General features: G+C 56.8%; 1 protein-coding gene across 1 annotated transcript; it reads left to right on the top strand.

Annotated features, from left to right (window-relative positions):
- Nucleotides 1-2,595: 2,595 nt before the first annotated feature.
- On the top strand, nt 2,596-13,081 carry UNC93B1 (unc-93B1 regulator of TLR signaling). The gene is made up of 11 exons (XM_075545268.1): nt 2,596-2,803; nt 3,126-3,267; nt 3,697-3,850; nt 6,726-6,887; nt 7,072-7,204; nt 7,505-7,598; nt 7,935-8,059; nt 8,627-8,809; nt 9,185-9,458; nt 11,033-11,151; nt 12,190-13,081. The coding sequence occupies exons 1-11, from the start codon at nt 2,708-2,710 to the stop codon at nt 12,529-12,531; spliced, it is 1,824 nt and encodes a 607-aa protein (XP_075401383.1). The 5' UTR covers nt 2,596-2,707; the 3' UTR covers nt 12,532-13,081.
- The last annotated feature ends 544 nt before the right edge of the window (nt 13,082-13,625 follow it).

Genomic DNA, 13,625 nt, shown 5'->3' on the forward strand with positions numbered 1-13,625 from the left:
AGTTGGATGAACCCCTAATAAAATGATTTTAAAAAAAAGAGTGAAGGGGTGGAGTTTAGCCTGTCAATCGGGTTGCAGGTTGGAGGCGTTAAAAAGATACATAGCTTGCTGGAGGTGGGACAGATGTTCTCTGCTTTCGTATTCCTAATGACAAGCCACATGGAGCTACATTAATGAGCCAGAGCTCTGGAGCTGGAGGAGCCAGGGGCAGACGCACACCAGTGCTGAGATGCTGCCACTGGATCCACAAGACTTTCCACTCACTGGCCTGTGATCCTCCTGCATTCGGCGTCATTGCATGGTTGTGTGAGTCTGAAGAGGAATTTATAGATTGGTATCAGACATATGGGCTGATATTGGGCTTATGAACTGGGCTGGGATTTTGTTTTGTTTTGTTTTGTTTTCACAAGAGAAAAGCTTGTAGTTAGTTCAGGGATCATTTGCTGGCCCTTAGGAGCATTTTCCAGTCCAGTCTGTTGGGGTACCATGCCCTGGTCCCAAAGTCCACTTTCAGCATTCCCTGGGGACCTTGCCACTCCATTCCCTTGCTGTTCCGCTGCACTCCCCCAGTGATTTGCCTCGGTGTGGTGGGATCAGGTCAGGGGGCTGGGATGTTTTCTTAATATACAATTACTCTGAGATATAACACTCTTTCTTATACACATATGAGTATCTCTGGATTTGTTTCTCTAGTCCACCCAGACTAACTCACGCACCTACTGTGTGCAAAGCTCTCAGTCAATGCTTTCCATACTTGACAGATGTGACAATAGCCCCAGAGAGGTGCAGCCACCAGGTCAAGGCCACACACACAGGAGGACAAACCCAGTCAGGCCTGACTACTCCCCAGCACACTGCATTTCCAGGTGCCCCCAGGCTTGCTTTGGGTCAGCTGGGGAAATGAGTTTCAAAACAGCTCCTTTTCTGGATGCCACACGCGTGTTTCCGGACATCTTAAGAACTGCATCAGGGTGTGACCTGGAAGCCCTGCTTATTCTCTCCTGATTGGTTTTCTACCCTTTCTGTCAGAACTAACGTTATTTTTACAAGGGAGACTAAAAATTAAATAAAGCAAATCATATGTAATAAATGCATCAAAGTCTCAGGTTGAGTTCTCCGGAGACGCAAAGCCAGGATGCTTCCCCATGTGTAGACACAACAGGTTCATCTCAACGAGATGGCTCTCACCATCGTTGAAGTGGGTCAATTCCGAGTCCGTGCATCCGACGTCAGGCAGGAGGCTTCTCCTGACTCATGTAGCTGCAGGGGCTGATGCACCCAAGCTTGGCAGGAAATTCTGCAGACCACTAGGCTCAAGTCCAAAGAACTGGAGCCTGCTGCAGGAGCCAAGCCCAGTAAAAACCACAAAACAAAACAAAACAAAAAAACCCAACATTTCCACAGCATCTACATATATTGAAAGCAAGCCACATCCCCAAGGAAACTTCCTTTCAATTGATTGGCTGCTCATCACAGATCTCATTGTGAAAGTGATTACATTATATTAGATCTCATGATGGTATCTTAACTGCCAAACCACAGAGAACCCTGACCTGCAAAAATCGTACTATCACAAGAAAATAAAATGATAATCATAACAGAACCCTTGTTAGAGAGAAAAGGAGGCCTGACCGTGCTATGGGCTAAGTCTTGGGCTGCTAATCACAAGGTTGGCTGTTCAAATCCTCCAGGTACTCCCAGGGAAAAATATGAAGCAGTCTGCTCCCTAAAAGATTTACTGTTGCTGCAGTACCCACCTAAGGGGGACTTCTGCTCTATCCTGTAGGATTGAAATGAGTAGGAACTGACTCACGGGCAGTGGGTTTGAGCAGATGGCCTGAAATTTCTCCCAAAGAGTAGCTGGCTGGGTTTGAACCATGGGCCTTTCGATGAGCTGCCAGGTGCTTAGCCATTCCTCCACCACGGCTCCCAGGGCCCGGGAGAGACTGGAAAGGACCGGCTACTGGGCTTCAAGCTTTGCATGTGCGCACTGTGGCATGTTTTTTAAAGTCGGCCGAATCCCATGTCAGAAAACAACACAAAATCCAAAGTGGCAAGCAGATCACAGGAGGAGTTCACCTACAAGGTTCCGAAATAATCTGGGGACCTGACACTTTAGAACCATGTGTCCATCTGTCCCGGCACACCCACTCAGATCTTCCCCAGGAGGAGAACATGGGGACAAAGCCTGATGAAACAATTATGCCACCAGGAACCTGGAGGTCCTGGGAGGTGGAGGTGGCACTCCCTGGAACCCCTTGGCCACCAACTCGCAGACTCCCGGAGGCCCTGCTCTTTGGCAAACTGGTTTTCCGTGTGGGAGATGGGAGCCTGCCCAGGGCCCAGCCACGCAGGCTGCTGGTGCAGATGTACAAACACTGGCCTGCTGGTGGGACTGGGGCTAGAGGATCCGGTGACCTACAGAACTTAACTAAAGGCCAGGCGGTTTTTTTTGTTCCGCGGTTTTCATAAGCTCAGCCCATCCCACAGTGGCCCCCCGCGGAAGTGGTGGGGCTATCTTTGCAGGAGGGGGGCGGTGTACAGCCGAGGCGGGGCTCCCGCTCGGCTCCTCCCCGCCACCCCTCCACCCCAGAAGCCCGCGGCTCCAGGCCACTCCCCGCACACTGCCCGCAGACCAGGAGGAAGTAGCTTCGCCACCGCGGGTTCAGACGGTCGCTGCCTCCTGCAGCCCTCGGGTCCGGCAGCCATGGAGGCGGAGCCGCCACTTTACCCAGTGGTGGGAGCCCCGGGACCGCAGGGTGAAGAGGACGCGCTCGGGGTCCCCGACGGGCTGGAAGCCCCGGTAAGCCGCGACATGGCGCGGAAGGCTGGGTCAGGGTGCGGAGTCCCAGCTACCCAGAACCTCGGGGACGACGGTGGGGGCACCCAGGGGCAGGTAACTTTGGGTGCAGGGGCAATGATTGCGGAGCCGGGGGCTGTGATAGAAGCGCCCCGGGTCAGTGTGAGGGGCTTGGGGAGCTGGGCCCCGATGGGCTCGGGTCGGTGCGCCCTGGTGCGCCGGGGTCAAGGTGTGGGTTCCAAAGCGGGGGTCTTGGGAACAGGGTCTCCCCAGGTCGGGGTGGGTCGGAGCACCAGGAGCCTGGTGCCAGCGCTATGTCCCTCAGCTGGACGAGCTGGTGGGCGCGTACCCCAACTACAACGAGGAGGAGGAGGAGCGTCGGTACTACCGCCGCAAGCGCCTGGGGGTGCTCAAGAACGTGCTGGCGGCCAGCGCGGGAGGCGCGCTCACCTACGGCGTCTACCTGGGTACGCGGGGCGGGAGGGACCCCGGAACCCAGCACGGCACGGGAGGGGGTGGCGGGCGGGCGCGCGCGGGGACCCAGGCCCCCGTTCCCACCCCAACTCAACCTGGGAAAGAGAAACCTCCGGGGCACCGGCCCTCCCTTCCTCTTTCGCTTCCCACTCTGCAGCCCTGCAGCTGCTGCGGCCGCTCCACAGGGGTGGGAGGTGAGGGAGGGTTCACTTCTGGCCACTGCGGCCCAGTGACCTGTAGAGCAGTGGGGGTGCACCCCACCCCACGCCGGTTCAAGTGCTGGCTCCACGCTGCGATCTGAGCTGCCCCTCAATCCTCACGGAGGGCATGGGAGGATCCCCTTGGTGTGAGGCTCGCCTGCCGCCCTTTCCCTGGTTGCCCCCATTCCATCCCCAGCCAGGTAGCTCCCTTCCTCCCCACAGGCCTCCTGCAGATGCAACTGATCCTGCACTATGATGAGACCTACCGGGAGGTCAAGTACGGCAACATGGGGCTGCCGGACATCGACAGCAAGATGCTCATGGGCATCAACGTGACCCCCATCGCCGCACTGCTCTACACGCCTGTGCTCATCAGGTGTGTGCGGCAGCGGGAGGGGGTGGGGCAAGGAAACGGGAGCTGTGTCCCAGGGTCCCCTCGGTTTCAAAATCCCCAACCCAAGCCTGTTGCTGGGGAGTCAACCCCAGGGCTGCCTCATCGGTTCTTGCGGTCATTTTGACCATAGATTGCCAGGTCTTTCTTCCGCTGCGCCTCTGGGTGGATTCCAGCTACCAACGTTGAGCAGTGAGCACAAACGGGTAGTGGGACAGAAATTCACTCAGGCCCTTTCCCCTGGCCCGCCTGCACCCCACGTGACACCATCCTTCTCCCCGGCACTTCCAAGACCTCCAAGACCTTTTGAGGTCTGGGAGGACCTGGTCAGGGAGCTGGCCCTGGTACCTACCCAGCAGGAAGGGGCATGTATTAGCAGTGCCCCCAAAGGCGAGTCTAATCCCAGCCATGGAGGCCTTGACCCAATGGCCTAGCCAATGCTAAAGCCCCACCATGCACCCTCCCCACCAGACAGACAGCCCCTGCTTGGAGGGGACCCAGTCGATGCCGACTCAGAGCCACACTGTAGGACGTGGTAGGACTGCCCCTGCGCATTTCCAAGACTAACTCTTGACCGGAGCACAAAGCCTTGCCTCTCTCTCACAGAGCAGCTGCGGTTTTGAACGGCTGACGTTGTAGTTAGCAGCCCAGTGTGCCACCACTACACAGTCACCAGGGCTCCGGCTGGGTTTCAGTTCCATTGTAAAAGATCCCCATGGTCAGCAGTTCAAAACCACCAGCAACTCTGAGGGGGAACGATGGGGTAAACCCATGGGAGGGGGTCTTTATGAGTCAGCGTTGACTTGGTGGCAGTGAGTTTACGTCCATTTATGGGACTGCTTGTTTCTCCACCTGCACCCATGAGTAATGTGCGTGCCCTTGCCAATGGTGTGTGTGTGCACAACAACCACTTTTAGCTGCTTTTCATGACTGCGCCTTAGCGGGTCTGAACTCAGCTCCGACAGCTGTGCTGGCAGCACCTGTTGCATGGCCTGGGGCACTCGGCTGCGGCCCAGGGCTGGACAGTGTAGCACCTTCTCCTTTTCATGTGCCCACTTTGTGTGTGTAGGCCAGTCCCCTTTAGTTGTTTTCCTCAGGCAAATCGCCCTCAGGAGGCGTATGAAGTTGATGGTTTTAGATGTAGGTCCTAGCTCTTGCAACCTGTCACCCATCACCAGCCCCAATCCCATTGCCCTGGAGTTGATTTTGACTCCCAGTGACCCCTCCCGCAGTCCAGAGTGGAACTGCTCCCAGGGTTTTCTTGGCTGCCATGTCCAGGGAAACGAATCACCAGGACATTCTTCCGCAGTGCTGCCAGGTGGGCTCAAAGGCAAACTGTATTTCATTTCTTAAGTGTTAGGCAGTTTATGACTGTGATGCCCAATAACCCGAGGTCGGTACTTTCATTTTCTGCACGAGGAAACTAAGAGGTTAAATCAGTTACAGCCCGCAGGCACTAACTTGCTCAGAACTCTCTGGTCCAGAACGCATATGCTTACCCCCTGCCGAAACAGCCAGACCAATTTTCCAAGCAGCTTTGCAAATTGGCATGAGTCGTGGCCAGGTTTGTCATTTTTTAAACCACATCCTCACCAGCAATGAGTATTTGTATTTTCACTTTCTGCTGTGATTTTTTAAAGCAGTTTTAGTAGCACTGCATCCACTTGTCATGCCACTCAGTAACTCAGTCGTTCCAAGAAAAGTTGACGTTGTCATCATATTCAATTCTAGAACTTTCTTCTTCCTTGTAGTCATTCTTATTCATGGAATTATTTTTTCTCTAATTGTGGCAAAAATATACACAGCAGAATATTCTCCCATTCCACAACTTCTACTTGTATAATTCTGCTGTTTTGTTACATCAGTAGGTACAGTGTGTTGCTTGAGATGCGCTTCCTCCCTCCTTTCACTCTCCAAACGTGTAGGAGTGGCTCTTGCTCTAGTTATTAGATGGAAAATATGGACTAAAAAGGCCAGGTTCTATAGTACGAGAGGAGGTCATTGTAATAGGAAACTGGGTTATTAAGCTAAGAGCTTCCTGGAAGCCAAGGCAAAGAAAGAAAGACGCACACAGACATGGTCCAGCCCCATTCCACTCGGAGGCAGGGGTGGCAGAGTCCCAGCTCTACTGCTTACTGGCTGTGGGTCCTCTGTGTCAAGACTCCTTGACCTAGCCAGGGCCAAGTTCCTAAAGACATGTTCCTGGACTCTCGGTCACAGCACATGAGCTTGGGTGGGGAAGGGCATATGAGGACCCAGAACACGAATGAGATTGAATTTGCCCCTGGACCCCTGAATTGTAACTCCCGCCCTCCCTTATCTCCTTTCATTCATTTTTCTTTTGCACTTTAAGGTCTTAACAGAGATTTTATTATTAGTTGAAGATATGGAGGTTTGTTTGTTTTTATTTATCATTGTTTTGCAGTTTTATTGGCATATATAATTCACATATCATACAATTCAGTAGTTCAGTCACATCAAGGAGAATATTACAATCATTGCCTTTCATTCTCAAAATGGCCATGGCAAGACCCTGGGCCTATATATGTGTGTGGACCCAGAGGGTTGGGTAGAACTGCCCCACAGGGTTCCGAAGGCTCTCATCTGGATTCAAGTGGATTGCCACCTCTTCCTTCTGCTGAGGTCCTGGTGGGTCGGAACCACTGACTTTTGGTTTGGCAGCATTGGGTGAATGAATGACTGTGCTGCCGGGGCGGCTATTTGAGGGGGCACAGAATGTGGTACCTTCTGAGGCCAGGCTCCATGGCCTGGTGAGCTGGTGCCTGAGGTGGCTCTGTCTGGTCAAGGGCCAGGGCAGAGTGGGCAGCCCCTAGCAGCAGCATCTTTCTTATGCCCGCAGGTTTTTTGGCACCAAGTGGATGATGTTCCTGGCTGTGGGCATCTACGCCCTCTTTGTCTCCACCAACTACTGGGAGCGCTACTACACACTCGTGCCTGCAGCCGTCACCCTGGGCATGGCCATTGTACCCCTCTGGGCCTCCATGGGCAACTACATCACCAGGTGAGCAGTCAGGGGAGGCCTGGTCCAGCCCCTGCTGCGGTGCCAGCCTCACCTGGGGGCCTTGGGAAGGCTCTTCTGGCTCTTGGTCTGGCTTTCCTCTGTGTGGGGTTGGGACAGGGCAGCATGGAGGGTGCTTGGCAGAAGTGGGTGGTGGGACGACAATCTTCTACGCTCTGTGGTGCAGGATGGCGCAGAAGTACTATGAGTATGTGCACTACAAGGAGCAGGAAGAACAGGGTCCCAGGCAACGCCCACCAAGGGGCTCCCACGCCCCCTACCTCCTGGTCTTCCAAGCCATCTTCTACAGCTTCTTCCACGTGAGTGCCTCCATTCCAGGGATAGACTCCCACGCTGGCTGCAGCCCTTTGCCATGCTCCTCGGCTCTCTGGTCCCACCTTCCTTGCTCCAGCCCACCTCTGCTTGCTTACCTCTGGCGATGACTGAGGCCTCATCACCGACCTGGACACCACAGGGAGCAGGAGGAAGTTTTCCTGGGTTGGGCACCACCCCTTTCCCCGCGGCCCTCCTAGGCCATGCACAGTCCCCTTCCCAGGCTACACCTGTGCCCTGCCTGGCTCTATACCCCAAGCCTGACCCCGTGATCCCCTTGCCCACAGCTGAGTTTTGCCTGTGCCCAGCTGCCCATGATCTACTTCCTAAACCACTACCTGTACGACCTGAACCACACACTGAACAGTGTGAAGAACTGCGGTTAGTTCTTGTGGAGGGACCTGCTCACCTCCCCCAGCCAATCGCCCCAGCGCTCAGAGTTCAGGACTGGGGCCGTGTCCCACAGGTCTGGTGGGAGGACACAGGACCCTGTGGGATGTCTGGCCCAGCCTGGGTGGTCAGGGAAGGGTGCCTGGAGACGGTGTCCTGGGTGCCTAGGTTGTGGAAGTCAGAGGTGGCTTTGGGACCCTGCCTCCTAGACAGTGGTGTGAGCAGTGGGCAATGTATGGAGCAGGATGTGGCAGCTCCCCTTTGTGCTGGGGTGCGGTGGGGTGTGCCCTGCTCCCCACCTTATGATGCCCCCCTCACCTCTCCCAGGCACTAACAGTCACGGCATCCTCAGCGGCTTCAACAAGACGGTGCTGCGGACGCTGCCACAGAGCCGAAACCTCATCGTGGTGGAGAGCGTGCTCATGGCCGTGGCCTTCCTGGCCATGCTGCTGGTGAAGCTTTGTCGGGGGCGGAGTTGGGTGTGGCCATGTTGGGGCGGGACTAGCTCTGTGGGCGTGGTCACAGCAGGGGCGGGGCCAGGGAGACCTGGCAGAATTCCAGGGCGAGGTCTTAAACCTGGGCCAAGGCTTGAGGCTCAGAGGCATGGCTGATGTCCTGGGTTGTGGGGAACTGGCACCCCAGAATCAGGGAAAGGTCACCAGCCTGGCAGGAATCCAGCTGGGGATGGAGTCCCAGGGACTACTTGCGAAAGAGCTGAGGGCTGGAAACTTGTGGTTCAAACCGGGAGGGACGGGCTTTAAAGGCCTAGGAAGGACTAAGGTGGGCTGGTAAGGGGGCGTGGCCTTGGGCTGAGAGGCGGGGCTGAGAAGCAAGGCTGAGGTGGGTCATAGGAGGCGGGGCCTTGGGCTGAAGGCAACCTGAGGGCGGGGCTTGGAGGCCAGACTGCCCTCTGTCACGGTGTGTGCTTCTCAGGAGGCGGGGCCTTAGGTGGAGAGGCGGGGCTGATTCCAGGGGCGTGGCCTGGCTTGGAAGTGTCCCCTCACGGCGCGGATCTGCAGGTGCTCGGCTTGTGCGGCGCTGCCTACCGGCCCACGGAGGAGATCGACTTGCGCAGCGTGGGCTGGGGCAACATCTTCCAGCTGCCCTTCAAGCACGTGCGCGACTTCCGCCTGCGCCACCTGGTGCCCTTCTTCATCTACAGCGGCTTCGAGGTGCTCTTCGCCTGCACTGGGCTCGCCCTGGTACGGACGGCCGGCCAGCTGGCTGAGGGACAGATGCAGTCCAGGACGCCCGAGATGGGAAACGGTTTTCACTGCAATGCAAAGATATCGGCATTCCTCAACCTCCCCCCCTCCTCCAGCGCTACCTGGGACTAGTTATCTTAGCCTCTCTTTCTCACCTGTGAAGTGAGCTGGAGGTTCAAATGGGAAGGTGCCTTTGTGGGTACAGCCCTTGCTTCTGGGACCACAGAACCCCAGGAGCCCCGCTGGGGTGGGGAAGGGTGGGCGCATCAGAAAGTCCAGAGGGATGGAGGTGCAGCGTATAGTTGCACCTCTCATGGGGAGGGGACCCAGCTGGGCTAGCTGGCCTCTGACGCTGGCCCTGCTGTGCCCCAGGGCTATGGCGTTTGCTCCATAGGACTGGAAAACCTGGCATCCCTCCTGGTGGCTTACAGCCTGGGTGCTTCGGCCGCCTCCGTCCTGGGCCTGCTGGGGCTGTGGCTGCCACGCTCGGTGCCCCTGGTGGCCGGCGCTGGCCTGCACCTGCTGCTTACCCTCTGCCTCTTCTTCTGGGCCCCCATGCCCAAGAGCCTTCAGCACAGCTGGATCCTCTACTCAGCAGCCGTCCTCTGGGGTGTGGGCAGTGCCCTCAACAAGACCGGGCTCAGCAGTGAGTATCGCGTGGGCACTGGGTGAGGTTCCTGTGGACACTCCAGGCATGGACGGCTGTCATATGGACAGTAGCGGCTGGGGGAGCTTGTGGACACTGGTCCAGTGTGAGGGCTTGTGGACAGCAGATGGGTGTGAAACTCCTTGGCCCCCCTGTGGTGACACTGTGGAAACACGGGGGGGGGCACTTGCTTTTTACTGAAGGCCTGGGTACCCCCGCAGGTCTCTGCCTAGGTTCTTAAGTAGCAAGAGGGGCCTTGCCTACATCCCACGGACACAAGCAGGGATGCAGGATGGGGGTGGGGTGGTGGTGTGTGTTGTGTGTGTGTGTGTGTGTGTGTGTGTAGACGCACAGGCCCAGGTTCACTGGCTGCCCATGACTGTCTGTCCTGATGGGCCAGTGCCGGTGTGACTACACCAGATGGCAGAGGTCAGACCCGCTGTGGCCAGGCCAGGCGAACCCTGACCTATCACCCAGGAGTCCTAGTACTAGGTGGAGCCTCCCGTGGGGCTCATACTCTATTTCCCAAGAGGGCCAGACCTTGGGTGGGGGCGCAGGCTTAGGGCGGGTTTGGGAGGCAAGGCTGAGGTCTGTTACCAGCTCTGAAGGTCCCTTCTCTTCCTTGTGGTACCCGGGGTTCCGTGTCCCTTCAAAGCTGTCCCCTCTGGGAGCAGAGTCTCTCTGCAGAATCTCAGGATGGGCATGGGGATGTCCCCGGTGCCTGGCAAGGGGGTCTGCTGGGTGCATTGTCTTTATCGCACAAGCTCCCAACAGCCTGTAAAATGGATAGCTAATTTGGGGTGCCGGAAGTGGATCCGCATCTCTGTACCTTGAGACTCCGACCTTTCTTCACTATACATTCTGGAGCACCCGAATTGGAGTTGCCCACTTGCGGTCGAGGCTCTATCTGTCCCATCCCTCAAGGAATTTTGGACACCTAAGTGCTCCCTCCACCCCCCCCCCACATACCCCCGGTTTGATATGCATGACATCTACCTACAGTCTGCTCAGCCTTCCCCAGAGAAAGAGAAAAGGAGAGACAGTCCCAGGGCTCCTGGCAGTCCTGCCTGGAAGGGGGGCAGCCAATGTTCTGCTTTTAAGGTCACACTCCATGACCAAATGAAGTCACCTGCCTGGGCCAGCCGCAATAACCAGGCCATCCACTAGGAGGCAGGCCAGGACTAATTTACCAAAAGCCCCAAACAACCATGGCCATCAAATCATAGAGCTTAGAGCTCACAAGCAAGGCCTTTTTCAGAGCTCATGAACCTTTGGTAAGAAGCACTGGTGAAGTGTGCGACACATGGAAATGCTAACTGAAAAGCCAGTGGTTTGAACCCACCAGCTGTACTATGGGGAAAAGATGAGGCTGTTTACTTCCTTAAAGGTTTCAAGTCTCAGAAACCCAAAGGGGCCAATCTACTTTGCCTACAGGGTCACTATGGACTAGAATCGACTCAACGGACGTGACTTTGGGGTTTGGGGGAGGGCCGGTGCAGGGGAGAGGTGTCCAGGAAGTTGAGGCTGTGACCTGCCACCTGTCCCTGCCTGCCCTGACCCGGGTCTTCCCACAGCGCTCCTGGGGCTCCTGTATGAGGACAAGGAGAGGCAGGACTTCATCTTCACCATCTACCACTGGTGGCAGGCTGTGGCCATCTTCGTGGTGTACCTGGGCTCCAGCCTACCCATGAAGGTGAGGTGGGTGGGGTCGGCGGGGAGGTGCCCCACAGGCCACTGCCAGGTATGTATTTTCTGAGTACACACCTGGCTGCCCCCGAGGGCCAGGGACCTGGCCGCCCAACCCACTGGGTGGCTCCAAACTCAGCACCTTTCATACACCTTACATCCTACCATCCCCGGGCTGGCTTTTCTCTTGGGGCCTGTTGGAGTGGGATTCTGAGCTGGGGCTCATCACAGCCCCAGGTGCGGAGGAGGGCTGGGGAGTGGGGAGCAGGAGTGGTCTAATCTGTTAGACTCCCTCCACCCCACTCCTCACACTGGCAATTGTGAGGCCAGTCTGACAAGTCCCAGCCCCCAATTTAAAAAGAAGAGGAAATCGTTACACACAGGATGCAAAGGGTATTTGCCCGTACCTGAGGGACCCCTGTGGCTCAGTGGGTGGACTCGCTGGGCTGTTAACTGCAAGGTCGGCAGCTCCCCCAAAGGGGAAAGATGAGGCTCTCTGCTCCCCTAACGGTGAGAAACCTCGGACACCCACAAGGACCGTTCGACTCTCCCATCCTGACTCGTCGGTGGCAGTGTTTTGAATTTTTCAACAGTTCTTTATTGTTATCATCAATTCATCAGTATTGATTGAGCATCTGCCGGATGACTCGGGAAGCCAAGCATAATAGAAAGCATCAATACGATGTGGTCCCTGGGCATTTCACATGTATTGGATGCAATCAACACGATCGATCATCTTGATCGTGGCTGTGGTGGTTCTGCCTAATGACGGCTCTGTATCGTGGATGCAGACGCTGCCCGGTACTGTGCCATCCCGGCCGCTGTTCCTCTTGGCCTGTGGTTGCAGCCACGAGGTGACAAGTGTCACCTGACCTACAAGGCCAAAGTTCTTCTTACGGGTAGGGAAACGGAGGCCCCAGACAGCTGGTGCAGGTGACTCAGGAGGACTGGGTGCAGACAGGCTCCTGGAGGAGGAGGGGGTGGGGGGCTGAGAACCCTCCTGGGGAGGAGCAGCCCCTCCACGTGCCCCCCCGCGTCCGCCCAGGTCAAGTTGGCGGTGCTGCTGGTGACGCTGCTGTCGGCCGTGACCTCGTACCTGTGGATGGAGCACAAGCTGCGGCGGGGGGTGCTCCCGCGCCAGCCCCGCATCCCGCGGCCGCAGCACAAGGTGCGCGGCTATCGGTACCTGGAGGAGGACGACTCGGACGAGAGCGACGCGGAGGGTGAGCGCGGCGGAGGCGCTGGCGCTGGCGGCGGCCCGGGGGACGGCGTGGAGGAGGAGCCACCGCCTGCGGGACCTGGGCCCGGCCCGGAGCCCGCCGGACCCTGCCGCCGGCCTTGCCCCTTCGAACAGGCGTTGGGAGGAGACGGCTCCGAGGACCTGTGAACGGCCCACCCGCCTGCCTCCATTTCCCTGATCCATCCATGGGACTCCGGGCGCCTCGGGAAGTTCCCGCCCCAGCCCCCATGCCCGAGGGCGCCCCTCGTGGGACTGGGCCTCCCTGGAATCTGGGTTCCTCGCTAGATCCTCCTCCCTGCGCTTTAAGGCGGATGGGGCCTTGGAATGCTGGGACCGGTCCCGGGTTCGAAGAACCGCGCTGCAGAAATGGGTGGGTGTGGGTGGGGGGCACTCTCCAAGGCCCCTGGGGCCTTTCTGAAAAGACAGCTGGCCCGTACAGCCCACTGAGCGTAAGGTCGTGAGACCTGGGACCTGCCCTCCTCCCTGTCCCCTAGCTGGGGGACCTACCGCCTTCCAGGTCCTCAGTTCCCCCTTGTCCTTCTGCAGGACACAGGACGGGGCCTCTTGGACTCACTGGGTCCCTTTCCTAACCCAGCTCTGGACCTAGCCCAGGGCCCCGCACACCAGGCCCTCGCTTTGAGTCCTGTCCCCCGACAAAAAACAAGGGGTAATAAAGAGATTTTGTATTGTTTCCTCAGGGGAGTCTCCATGTAGCACGGAGAGTGTTTCTTTCTACTTGACCCCTTGGTAGCAGCTCCTCGTTTTCCCTCGCCCCACCCTCCCTCCCTCATGAACCCTTGATAATGTATAAATTTTTTTCATATCTTACACTGACCGCTGTCTCCCTTCACCCACTTTTCTGTTGTCTGTCTCCCGGGGAGAGGGTTATATGTAAATCATTGTGATCAGTTCCCCCTTTCTCCTCCCACCCCCTTCCTGGTATCACTACTCATTATTAGTCCTGAGGCGTTTATCTGTCCTGGATTCTCTGTGTTTCCAGCTCTTATCTGTACTAGTGCACATGCTCTGGTCTAGCTGGATTTGTAAGGTAGAATTAGGTCATGATAGTGTGTGGGGTGGGGAGGAAGCATTCAAGAACTAGAGGTAAGTCGTGTTTCATCGGTGCTACACTGCACCCTGACTGGCTCGTCTCCTCCCTGAAACCCTTCTGTAAGGGATGTCCAGTTGTCTACAGATGGGCTTTGAGTCTCCACTCCACACTCTCCCTCATTCACATTGAT

The sequence above is a fragment of the Tenrec ecaudatus genome, chromosome 4 (genome assembly GCF_050624435.1).
Source record: "Tenrec ecaudatus isolate mTenEca1 chromosome 4, mTenEca1.hap1, whole genome shotgun sequence".
Classification (NCBI taxonomy): domain Eukaryota; kingdom Metazoa; phylum Chordata; class Mammalia; order Afrosoricida; family Tenrecidae; genus Tenrec; species Tenrec ecaudatus.

Bases quoted from the DNA above. Each gene is read 5' to 3' on its own strand.
- UNC93B1 (XM_075545268.1), top strand. From the start codon at position 2,708: ATGGAGGCGGAGCCGCCACTTTACCCAGTGGTGGGAGCCCCGGGACCG. The intron at 3,851-6,725 runs GTGTGTGCGGCA...TTATGCCCGCAG, and splicing joins TACACGCCTGTGCTCATCAG to GTTTTTTGGCACCAAGTGGA. The intron at 8,810-9,184 runs GTACGGACGGCC...GCTGTGCCCCAG, and splicing joins CCTGCACTGGGCTCGCCCTG to GGCTATGGCGTTTGCTCCAT.